At 41.3% G+C, this 13,121-nt stretch overlaps 1 protein-coding gene across 5 annotated transcripts in view; it reads right to left on the reverse strand.

Annotated features, from left to right (window-relative positions):
• The window catches only part of MTOR (mechanistic target of rapamycin kinase), a 69,921-nt gene that overhangs the window by 25,858 nt on the left and 30,942 nt on the right, over positions 1-13,121 (reverse strand). For all 5 annotated transcript variants that reach the window (XM_059866431.1, XM_059866433.1, XM_059866432.1 and 2 more), the window contains 2 exons: positions 4,191-4,266; positions 2,183-2,322 (listed from right to left, as the gene is read on the reverse strand). In XM_059866431.1, the coding sequence (XP_059722414.1) occupies positions 2,183-2,322; positions 4,191-4,266 (216 nt within the window). The remainder of the gene's footprint in view (positions 1-2,182; positions 2,323-4,190; positions 4,267-13,121) is intronic.

Consider the following 13,121-nt stretch of genomic DNA (forward strand, 5'->3'; position numbering starts at 1 on the left):
ACACTATGTTTTAAAATACACATCCAAAGAGAACTTTGAATTTGTTCCTTAGTGACTGCTAATGCCTACTTTAAAATTGGACTGATAATGCCAGTTTATAAAAAATTCTCAAGAAAACAAACAAACCACCAGCAAAAAAGGATGCTTAAAATTTTTGCAAGTGTCAGTAGAAGAGACATATGATCTGCATAGCTTGGGCATGGCTCCTACTAGCAAACATTTTGAATTAACAAATCAAGTCTGAAGACAAAGACTGAAGAATGAATGTTGCTGTAACCTCATATGAAGACTTGTCATGGCAGGATCTCAGAGGGCATCTGAGTCTTTCATCTCCAGTGGAGAGGAAGCATCAGGATTTTTTATATTATTTCTTTCAAATCAACTGTGAATGCTGCACTAAAAGAACCAATTACCCTGGGTGTTGCAGTTCCAGGATTTCTCAGGCTGGATACTCTGTAGCAGTGAAACAGCTGCCAACAGTGAGGGAGAACAACTTGCTTTCCCTGGTGTTATCCTCTCCCCTCCCAAAAAGGAAGATGAGTTAGTCAAACAGAACCAATGGGCTCCCACAGGCAAGAGAGTAATTCTGACAGCTTAATGGCCCAGGAGGGAAAAAAACCCCAAAGCAAATGTAAAGCCAAGCCAAACCTAGCAGCAGCAGTAAATCAGGACCTCATTGATGCTGATAAACACTATGGGTCCTACAGGAATAACTGTCTGAGGAGACAAATGGCTGGGAATGTTTTGGCTGTACTCTAAAAATACCACAGCAGAGTACTGCAATAGTGATGCTGCACAACATCATTCTAGATTCTCTGCCTTATCCTGTGGAGCAGACTCCAGCAGCACAGTCAGTCAAGCTGAACACTTCTGAAGAGTATCAGCAGCCAAGCTATGGAATCCTCAGGTTCAGGATGACATCTCTAGAGTCAGCTGCAGGGCAGCAGACAGCACTTTGCAAAAGCATTTCTGAATTGTAAAAACACCTGCACAGAGTTGGAGTCCAGCTCCACAAGAGAACTTGGAGACTCTGATTGCTCTCATCACTACAGACTATCAATATATTCATGATATCTAGCTCCAACAGAAGAAAATTGCCCTTTTGTTGTTCCACAGATTTGTTGTTGATACATGAATAAGCAGGAGGTTCAGAAAGGACACTTAACACAAATACACACCCTGCAGGGGGAAAAAATTCTTCAAATCCCTGGTGAGAACAGCCTACTTGTAATAAAAGCTGACTGAGGAATGCCCAGTGGGAGGACCTATTTTCCCTACTGGAAGAGCTGCACCCTATATGTCTCATCCCTGTTTAGAAACAAAAAGAGCAGAAAAATGCTGCCAGAATTAAGTTTCTCAAGCAGTTCTGTTCCTAGCAGTGAAATGACTTTAGTGAAGAGGAATCTCCTCACTGTGGTGCCATCCCCTGGGTTCATGTCAGGACCCATCAGGAGAGAGCTTGTCACAGGCAAAGTTCAGTAGAAAGGCGGGACCTGGATGAACCCACACCTGCCCCTGGCTAGAACTGCACGCCACGGTGAGCAGGGTGCCTTCTCCAATTATCTTCTTTTAATTAAATAGCCAGAAAAACCAGAAGCCCCCAGTTAAGTAGTAAGCTGTAAGTCACCAGCAGCTCACCCTGCCACAAACACTGACTGGAATCAGTTATGTGTTGACAACAGATGTTTGACACAAAGCTTGAAATACTGAATGTCCACAGAGACAAGGCTTAAGAAATGCTGAAAAAGACTAGGAAGGAAAACCTCATCCTTCTACAAGGCATGGCTCTGACACTGCATAACCACAGAAATCTCTCATGTTTTAATCAGAGTTTAAAAAGGAGGGTCACAATGAGCTCCTTTTATGACTCTTTCTGACAAGTTCTGCTCAGTTAATGTTTCCTCTATCTACAATGTCTTTCTCTGTTATAAATGGGGTTGACCTGATTATAAGATTGCAGATTCTCTTCCAGAGAGACCTTAACTCACCAGCTGGCCAGTCCCAAAAGGCTTAGAGATGTCATTACCAATTCTGACTTCAATGCACAAAGTGAGATGCCACACAAATACTCCAAGTAAGTGGGAATAAATAGGAATTCAGGCAAAAAATTTGCACCTGAATGACAGTATCCAGAGAACACAAAGACACCATTTTCCTCAGTCTTCAGGCTTTCCCCTCTTACCATTCACCAAGGGCTTCCAAGCAACGCATCCGTCCCAGCATCAGCTCAGGATCATCCTTGTTTGTGTCCATCTTCTTGTCATAGGCCACCAGAGCATCTTCCCATTCATGAAGCTTTTCATACCAGGTAGCTTGAATTTCCTAAGGGAAGGGAAAAAAAAGTTAAAATAAACAGCAGGGTTAATGTTGATCATACTATATTAACTACCACAGCTTTTCCTAGGAAATTCTGTGTCTGTGCTGGTCACTTCACCCTTCTATCATTCTAAATAACCTCATGGACTTCTGTGACACAGAGAAGAGCCTTGAGCTAGTGTGAAAACTGGATTCCTGGCACTGCTCCACCTGCCCAGAAATGCACTCAGGTTTACCAGAGGGATTAATCCATCACCTCCTTACTCAGTGCCACTGAAACACCAGATCAGCAGCTGGTGCTTTTCTTTTTGGAGAGGCAGAGTGAGTGGAACAGGAGAAATGGTAAATCTGTAACATATTCCATTTCCCATTGTTGCACACACCTGCATTCAAACAAGTAAAACAGCCTGGTGTTCAGGAATGGAATGACTAACTAGAAAAAAAGGCCAAACCTTGCATTTGGGTACTGCTAGGCAATTACTTAATACAGCAGGCAGTGTGAAGTTGGGGCCCAGTCACACCCTTCACAAGGGAAGGCAATGGTTTGTAGCAAAGCCATTAGAAGTTAGCCAAGCAGTGATCCATATCACCTAAACCCTTTTCTTCAGTCTTTCTTTCTAGATTTTGTTTCTCATTTTTAAGAAATAAAATGCCTTAATATATTTCTATGCTTTTCTCTGCCAGTGTTTTTCTGCTCAGTCTTTGGCAGCTCATGTCTTGACACAGGCTGCAGAGCAGATTATTTTCCCAGACCTGTGGGCAGGGTCACTATAAACCATAATTTGCATGCCAGGTCTTCCACTTAGCCCTTTAACTTCTCAGCTAAGTCATATTTCAATTAAGTCCCTGAAAGTAGAGCTCACAACTCCTCTTAATTTCTTTTCATTTCATTTCAATTCTGGCAAGCTCTGTGCTTTGAACTACATTTACTGTCAGACTATATTGCTGCTAAAGAGTGAAGTCAGAATTAGGTAATGAAGAACTTTGCTCAATCCACCCAAGGAATTATAAGAAGTTGCAAGGATGTTTTGAAGTCTGTACTTCTCCCAAAAAGGACTTATTTTCCAGTCTAGGTCAAAACCACACATAATCCTACACCAGAGGATTTCCTCCATTTTGTGCTTATACCTGGTTCCCACTTTCTAGTGGTGACTGCTTAGAGAGGCTGATCTACTGTGCTTCCAGGGCTGCCTTCTTTTCCTAATTATCCTAAAACTCTGCAACAATTACCACTGCAAAATCATCTTTTTTTACCAGTAGAACTATCAGGAGAGCATAGGTGGTTTGGTCTTTGAACACAAATTAAATGACTCATAAAATGAGAAGAAATAATAAAAGGTACATCATTCTGAGGAGGACACACAACAAATCCATAATGGGGTTGATTCTGGTGAGCAGTCCAAAATGTAAAGAACTGGTTAATTTGCTATGCTAAATAATGCCTGTGAACACTTTTGAGAGAGACTAGAGGTTAACATCCAGTAAATCCTTATCTTGAGGCTGTTGATGCAGTTTCTCAAATCCTTTAAGCTTAGAACAAGAACTCCCTCCCTCCCTTCCCAGCTTATCCTAAATTAAAGGACTTAAGTCAACAAGTTGCTGGTTGCTCACAGCTGCATTTAGTACCAACAGCAGCTGCAAAATTCTCCTCCAAATCAGCTTCTTGCAGCCCTCCCTCTACCCAGCCTTTGCTGCAAAGTGCCCACTGAACATCCCTGTAAGCAGCAAGGCCTTTCTTTATGAACAATGAAATATTATAATCAGGGACAGAACCTCGATGTGACTGAGAAAACACACCACCACCCACCAAAAACCAAGTACAGAAACCATAAAAACATAGGACATGAAGAAGTGGGTTATCCAGCAGGACTCACCAGCTCCCCAAAGTGCTTCATGGCATATTCCAGCACACCAGCAGCTGCTTCTGGCTGTTGGAGTTTATTGTTAATGCTGGCAAGGGAGGAAAAGAAAGATGATTTAACACAATTGGCAGATTAGGGCTTGGTAGGAGCTTCTACTTGATAACACCAAGGTCTATCATTTAGAATCACCAATGGAACACTTTTTGTTCAGACTTCCACATGAACAATTAAACCACATAAGGCACACAATGACCTATGTTTTCAAAACAATAGGTGCACACATTCTCTGCACATAGTCTGAAGACTTGTTACACAAAATAGAGATGGTATATCTATGATTATCAATTCTATGTAACAGCCTGCATAGGGAGAAGAAGAGCTGCCAATAATTTTAAAGGCATGATTTTTCAAACAGATGTACTAAAGAGTTTTACAGTACTAACTTTTTCCTTCCCATTCTCTTAAACAGACTACCAACTCCTCTAAAAGTCAAAGCAGAGAATTTATTGATGCAGGAAACAGTCTATATCATTAAAACAGCTGACAAATGTCACCAGGAAATTACATAAAAAGTGTGCAACCCTAATTTCAGTTTCACATTTCATACAAAGCCTCTGCACTGGTACTAGCCAGCACTGGCACTTTTCTTTGGCTGGTTTTCAAGAACATGCCAGAAACTGCTGCCATCACAACCAATCCTCAGCCTGTACCAGGGAAGCACTTGTGTTGCAAGCTCTGCTGAATTTTATGAAGCACAAGCAAACAGGCCATTCTTGAACCTGATTCTCTAGTTCATGATGTACAGCTAATCTCTGAAATCATCTCTATTTCTCATTTGTTTTCTTATCTACTATCAGAAATGGGGTACTCAGTGAGTAGCACTACTCCTAAACCCCAATTTAATGAGGAAATTATCTTTTTATTAAGCTTCTGCTATTTTATAAAGCTTGTTTATGAACAGTCTCTGGTTCATTGCCTTCCTCTTTCCCTACTGACCCTGGAGAACCAGAAGTGCAAATTGTTCAAAGCAACATCACAACACCTGAGCATGTACAACACATCCTACAGCCCAACATTAACACCAGTTCATGTCTGGAATGGTGTGGTGCTCCCAGCTGTGGGTGTCTCTGGGTCTGGACTGAAGGCACTGAGACAGCAGTTCATGCTCACACTCAGGTGTTTATTATTTCTTATCAGTCAAACAGTCTCACTGCTGTGAGTTCAGCAGCTTTTCATTACAAGGCACAAAATGCCCAACAATCTCTTGGTCCAAGGGCTTGTGAGACTGAACTGTCCAATTAAGAGCTGACACCTGGATTATTTTCCCTTTTAACCCAAGAACTGATCCCACAGAGCTGCAGTGCAGACTTTTCTGCCCAATTACAAAATGCCACCCAAACCCATGGAGAAGGAGGAAGAAGAGGCATGAAGAAGAAACCCAGGACAGCACCCTGTGCCCTCCACCTTGCTGCCATCCACAGCATCCTAAAAATCCCAAACCCTCAATTTCTCACCCAGTGACACACCTGCACTGCTCTCTATAATCTATTTCACACTTTTGTGGGTTCCAGTCTATCCTGAAGTCTGGGAAACTTTCTCCATGGATGAGGGTCAGAGTCAGTGCTGCCCTGGGGGTCAGGGCACCCCAGAGCAGACACAGAAATATTCCTGTGCCCTGGGTTTGCACAGAATGGAAAGAGCATAATTAACAAAACAAAACATGGTAACAGAGAGCAGTGCAAAGAGACTTTAATGGTCTTTGAACAGGACCACAGCCACAGGCAGCTCTCAGAAATGCTCTTTCTTGCTTGCCAGCATCAGAATGGCTCCATGACTTCCCCCTTAGGAGAGGGCAGGGGATGAGTAAAGAGAAGCAAATCTAAAGTACTGAAGGGAGTAATACACAGAGAAAAAAAGGGGAAATTTTTCAAATGAGTGCTGCATTTCTTCTGTCTCTGGAGGCCTCCTTTCCTGACAAGTAAAGGATCAAGCTCCCAGACATACTCTGGATACTTGTGAAGGTTAAGTAGAATACTCCTGGATATTGGGCCTTTGGATTGGTTGAACTAAAATCAGATTTAGCCATCATCACAGTTCAAGATGACTGGCACCAACAATAGGAAGCTCTTAAAACAGCCCTGTGTCATTTTTTTAACAAAGTAGTCAAAAGACCACACCAACTCCAGCTGGTGTCCCAGGGAAAGCTTGGCAGGAGCCTCAGGAGAGTGATAAATGGCTGTCACATTTCATGAGCTGATGACTTAAAGAGCCATTGCAGACACATTCCAGCATGTCAGACAGTTAATTACTTCCAAGTTATCCTTCTTGACACTTCCTGACAAAACTGACCATTTTCTTTTATTATCTTACAATTAGCAATGTTCCTCTGCCACTTCCTGGTGCACTCAATTACTTCTTTTGTTTCTTACTTTCTTAACTGTCCAAAGCAGAATTAACTGTCTCAAATCAATTTCTGGTTAGGTTTAAGCAAAGGGAAGGAAAAGATGGGGAGGGAAAAGAGAAAGAGATTCACAAGAATTCAAGCAGTAGTTGTTAATAATCACAAATTACTCTCCTGTAACAAATTATCTACAACACAGTGAGCAGTGACAGGTAATTTTGTGGACTAGGATAAGCCTCTGTGAAAAATGGGTATTTTACGATTGGCTTTTTGCAAATATTGAAATGAATATTATATGTGTTATGTTAGAAAGTTATGCTGTTTAAATTCTCTGAAGTAGTGTGTTAAATATGGTTTTAGGTTGTAACATAATGTTAAAATAAAAACTATGCTGTGTAAGATACTTTTTAAAGAAAGGACTCACACTGAGCTAGCAGCCACAGGACACCTGAATCCTTCAGAGAAAGAGAATTTATTGCTCCCTGATCAGAAGAAATGAACTTCTTCCTGCCTCACTCAGCCCTGCAGACGCCGTCAGGATTCAGAGGCAGAAGCTGACCCTGCCCAGACAGAATCCTGTGTGTGAATGGAATTGATGCACCATGGATGAGGTGTATGAATATGCAACAGGCTGTTGCTGTTAAGGGTTAATCCTCTGTGCACGTGGGGCATTTTTTGGGCTTATTTTGCCCTGAAAGAGGAACCTGGACTGTCCCTAACTCTTTGTTTTTATTGTCTCATACTGTTCTAATTCAAATTGTCCAAATTACTATTACTCTAATTATATTATTATTTTTATAACATATTTATTACTATTAAACTTCCAACATTTTAAAAACAAGTGACTGGGGTTTTTCACAGCCTTTGACTGGGATCAGCGTCTCCCAGCAGCTGCTTCTCCCTGTGCTCAGGACCTTTCTGTGAAAGCAGTAAATGTTGGGACTCCCAGCTCCTGTGGCATTCACATTCTCTGAAAAATCCCTTTGCCCAGGATTTTTCTCCTGGGAAGCTGAGAAGCCTCAGAGAAAAGGAAAACAATCCTTATCTCATTTGGTTCTCCTGTGCTGTGCTCACATGTGGAATGTGTTTGGAGATTGTTCACCCCCAGGTGATTGTTCCATTGCATTCTGCTGGGAGTTGTTTTCACTCTTTGGCCAACCAGGGCCAAGCTGTGTCAGGGCTCTGGAGAGAGTCAGGAGTTTTCATTATTATCTTTTTAGTATTCTGTAAGTATCCTTTCTGTATTCTTTTGTATAGTATTCTTTAATATAATATAGAATCATAAAATAATAAATTAGCCCTCAGAGAACATGGAGTCAGATCCATCATTCCTCCCTTCATCAGGGCACCCCCCAAACACAATATGCTCCCAGCCCATTTTGTATGCACACTATTTTAACCTGGTACTTTCAAAACACACATTAAGAAAATGGAACATTCTGTGCTTTCCTTCTCTTTCACCTTCCTTCCATGAAGGCACTGCTCCTGTCCCTGCAGACCCAAGGAGTCTGAGCTCAGACAGAACCTTCCTAAATGTTATAACACTCTTAAAAGCACTACAGAGCTGTTTTCCAGCCACCATGCTGGAGACTGAGCAGAAACAAAAACACTGCAGAAAAGCATCCAGGCATTCAGAAAAGGCCCTGAGGGCTAATATTCCAGCCAGGCAGAGTTGCCAGGGGTTTTTAGCCACAGTGTTGCTGCTGGAAATCAGGGCAGTTTACTGGATGAGAATCAAGGGGATGGATTTCTCCTTCTATCTGGAAGAAGATAAACACAAAATCTCTCTGGATTAAAGGAGAAGGTGGGAAAACATCTCTCAAGATATGAGAGGCAATGCTGTTGGCTAAGCTGCTGGACAGTAACTGAAGTCTTTGTTTACTCACAGATGTCCTTGCAATTATTCCTAGAATAATGTTAAGTTTAAGATAAAGGAAAAGCTCAGTTGCTCTCCACATCCACTGAGGGAAGAACATATTCATCAGTTCATTTTTGTTACAAAGCTAGAAAAAACTCCACCACTACCTCCCTCCTTGAAGGCTTGGCAGGAGGGTGTAAAAAAACATTTTTAGGGCATTTTAGAAGTTTTTAGGTATAGGTTTGGTAGGTCACTGGTAATATCTGCCAGGAAACACCCAAGTATTCAGCTCTACTGCCTGAAATGGGCCAGCAGAGCCTTCAAGTAGTAATGCTCAAGGAAAAGATTTTAAAATTATGTGTTCTCAGTGCTAACATACTTACTAAAATATACTGAAGCTATTTCAAGACACAGCTGTCCCATGCTTGCAAGTGGGAGACCACAGAAATAAGAAGACTTCCTAAGTCATATCAACTGGACTTTCATATACTTTGAACTAATGCACTAATTTCAGTGCTTAATGCCCAGCATTTCATTTCACATTATATTCAATAAACAGAGTGATTAACAAAACCAACAAAACAACAGAAGACCCTTATACTTTCCCTCTAAATGAGCATAAATCAGTTGCAAAACTAATTCTTATCACTGAAGTTTGGTTTGAGTTCAGCTCATGTGGGCTCACTGCATAATTAATTATGCAGAACAATATAATTTAAATTTCCCCCCCTGTTTATTAAACAGTATCTGTACTGGAGTCAGAATCCTGTCCAACCCTGACCTATTTGGAGCACTTGATCATGATGAGTGGGATATTAAAATGTAAACCAGCCTTCTGATGAAAAACATTTTCCAATTGCTATGTCAGTCTATCCCTATAAAAAAAATGACTGCCCTTGACAAACTTCCTTAAATATAAAAATCTTGGTCAAAAATTTTAAATCTTCAAATTTTATTAGTAGTGAAAAGCTACATAAACCTACTGCTTGATTATTAAGATATCAAAACTGTAGGTTTTATATGTATACTGAGCTAGAATCACAAAATAGAACAATGCTTAAGAGAAATATACTCCTATTGCTTGTATATTTTAAAGGTTATTTAAACAGAAACCAGACATGAACTGGGAATCAAAATCCTACCTCACAGCAATGATTAACCTGCACTGGTGATTAACCAGAACCCAACCTGCCACACTCATCAGAGCACTGGTTGAGAAATCTTAAAACTGGAGAAACCTGAAATTGGCAAACCAAAATCACTACACCAACTTTACTGGGTTCAGTGGGAAGAGAACACAAATGATGGGCTTTTCTCCCCTACAAACCCAAGGCATAAATGTGTAAGATTTACTAGAAATGTTCTCTTTTATAGTCCTGGGAGCTTTCCAGTCTTCCATTCTCTCTTGATATTGACAATATTCTCTGTCACTCAAAATATATTAAATTTTCAAGAACTCAGAAGCAACCAGCCTTTCCTCATCTTCTCATAAAAATTAGAAGAAGAAACCCTTTATTTTAATAGAGCCTTTTCAAGCAGTCCCAAACTTATCCATGAGGGAGCACACACATTTCCTATTGCCAGAATGCATCCCAAACAAAACAAAGAAACTTTATTTTTGCAATAAAGCAGCTTGTATGCAGAACCTAGACAAGTAGATAACATCTTATTTTTTCCAGTCTCCTCAAGTTTGCATAGAAAGATTCTCCAGAGGACAGATTTTACCAGCCTCAGCCAAGCTTGTTTTTCCTTCTGAAGAAGTGCTGAGAGCTGCCTCTAGGATTGGAAGGCACTGCTGCTTTGTGGAGACTTGGGGGAACAGATAATCCCCTGGCAAAAGGAGTTGGCTTTGATGGCCATTTTCCCCAGTTCTATGCTTTATTTGTCTTGAGGCATCCCCCAGTCCTTGACTCAAGAAATCTCAGAAAACCAATGCATGTCCATCATGCCACTGAAAAGTTTTACCATTCTGGGAGCAAATATGTTTGAGAAACTGATACCAGGAAGGAACTGTTTCCAATAAAGAGTTGTGGTGATTGAGTGCTTCCAGGCCAGAGCAGCCCCTCTGGCTTCCACCACATTGCTGACAGGCATCAAAATTCCCAATCTTGATAAAAATGCTTGCAAATCAAATCAAAACATTCATCAGGTTTGAAAGAAAAAAATCAGTGAAAAATGCTGCAATAAATTTCTTAGCTAACCCTGCTGCTAAGGCTGCAAAGGAATCACCTATTGTATCACCTATTTTTTATTAGCCAAAAAGCAGAGAAGAAAAAATTGCTAAGTAGGATATTTAACAAAAAAAGGTGAAACACAGAGCCAGTCTTTGTGTATTGGTTATGCAAAGAGGGGATGCCTTAAATAAAAAAGAAACCACAAATCACAAAAGAAAGCAGGAAGTAGCAATGTTTTGTTTCTTATCAAGCCCTCTCTCCTGTCCCACCTGTCCCATATAATTTCAGAGATTTACAACACAATCTTGGTTTAAAATAAAGCCACAAATGGTTTACTTTGACCATAAAGCTATAGTAGAGTAAATGTTGGAACATTTATGAGCATCTCCAAAGCCAAAGGTGAACAGTTCCACAGCTCCTGGGAGGGAAAAGCAGTATTTCAGAGCTCCAGCACAGTGTGGACTCCATAATGGGCCAGCTGAGAGCTGATGAAGCTTCTGCCACCTCAGCAAGCATCAGGAATTCCAGATTTAAGCATTTGCCAGATGCATATTAAGGGGTTTGCAAGGAATGGCTACCAAATAAATAGCCACAGGGCACTGAGCTTTTCTTCTTGTCTCAGCTCTGCATACACCTGCCAGAACAGCTTCCCAGAGAAGGCAATCATTTAAACTCACCTCTCATTTAATCTGGCCCTCCAGGGACAGGAGAAAACTGGTTCTAATCAAGTAATAATGATATATTTGAATTTAGTAACATCAATCAACATTATAAACACATGGCACATACAAATTGAAACCATGATTAGCCTCAGTTCTCCCAACCACTTCAGAACTACATCAGGAATAAAGTCCAAAAGGATTTGTCTCGTGTTCTTGACTTTATGATCTTGTCTTTTTAGCTATACCACAGTATTTCCACACCCAAAATATAATGGAGGAAAACTAGGGTGATGGATTTCAGGCCAAATGATGCTCAATTTCTCCATCACTATTGGGGAAAGCAAAGAACAGGACCCACTCAGTAATCATGGAACTAAATTAAATTCTCCCCAGCTATGCCCCAAACTTTACCTCTCTACAAAAGGTTCCAGGACCCTGAATTCAAATCCTAAGTAGAACAGTACAGAAGAGCAGAACAGCTTTTGTCAGCTCCCACCCTGGCAATGACTGCCACCTGCAGCTACTGCTACCTCAGGAACCATATTCACTTCTCCATGAAACTGGGACAGACCCATCTTTCAAATATCCATAAAGAAATCAAATTCCACTAAGGCTGATATCTCTGTCAAGGGATGGCTCTGCCCAAATCTCTTTGAATGTTTTCTCTAAAATAATGACAGATGGGAAGATTTGTGCTTTCCCATTCCTGCACAGTATGTCTGTTGTCACCCTCTCACACAGATCAAAGTATCCTCTTTTAAAACAGGTAAATCAAAGGAACCTGGAAGAAAGATGGTTTGCATGTGGATATACAAATTGGAAGCTGAATCCAAAATAAAACCCTGGCTGTCTTATTTCCAATTAAATACTCCAGTTTAGAGAAGGGATTTGGAGGCCTTTTTGTGGTGTTTTGTAACATGTGTGTTCAATTGAATCTTGGATCCTTTCAAAATTTGCATAAAGAGGGAATGCATGGACCCACGAGTGGCTCCCCTCTTCCACATCTGTCCAAGCCAGGAGAGCTATGGTGAGTGGGAGCAGCAGCACAATGGACTGAAGTCCTGTGTAACTCAGTGGGGGTGTTAGCAGGGTGGCCTTTTGGGGCAGAGAAGCAGAGTCTGGCCTGTCCTATTTTCTGTTCCAACTTTGACAAAAACATGTTTCTCATCTCAGGAAGCCAGTGAAGAATTTGCCTCTGGGAATCACAGAAGCTCCAGCTGGAAGAGGGCTCAGACAGGATTAGAGGCAGAACAAAAAGGTCAGGCTTTCATCTGAGTGCAGTGGCACTTTCTGGTCTGAAGTATAAAAAGCAATTTTGCTATGGAAGGTTTCTGGAATGTCCATGACAAAAATTGACTGAAGCCTATGGTCTGTTCTGGAGGTACCCTCTGTGCTTTAAACAAATTGTACTTGCATATCTCTGGCAATATCTCAGCTCACCAATCCCACACACTGGCCTCACTAGCTGACACAACAGACTCAGTTGTTTTCTCCTGGGCACAGCACACAGGCAGGCAGTCACCCACAAGACAACTGCTTGTTTGGAGAGCTCTAATTCTGACCTCCTCATCAAGATTCCCTCTTCCTTCTCTGTGGAAAATTCAGGTTTACAAGACACCTGTATCCATATTCCACTCCTGCAGTGCTTGGATCACTTCATCTCCCAACATCTTCACACTCCTGTGGGTCTGTTTTGGAGCAAGCTATCAGCCAGCCCCAGTGAAAGTCAGAGGCAGTAACAAAGCATCAAGCAACAAGTGTATCACAGCTGAGGAGGGAGAGAAACTGCATCAACAAGCAGTTGTGCTTGCCATTTCTTTAAAAGCAAATGTCAGATCAGCAAGGCTT

This window comes from Haemorhous mexicanus, chromosome 23, assembly GCF_027477595.1.
Source record: "Haemorhous mexicanus isolate bHaeMex1 chromosome 23, bHaeMex1.pri, whole genome shotgun sequence".
In the NCBI taxonomy this organism is placed as follows: Eukaryota; Metazoa; Chordata; class Aves; order Passeriformes; family Fringillidae; genus Haemorhous; species Haemorhous mexicanus.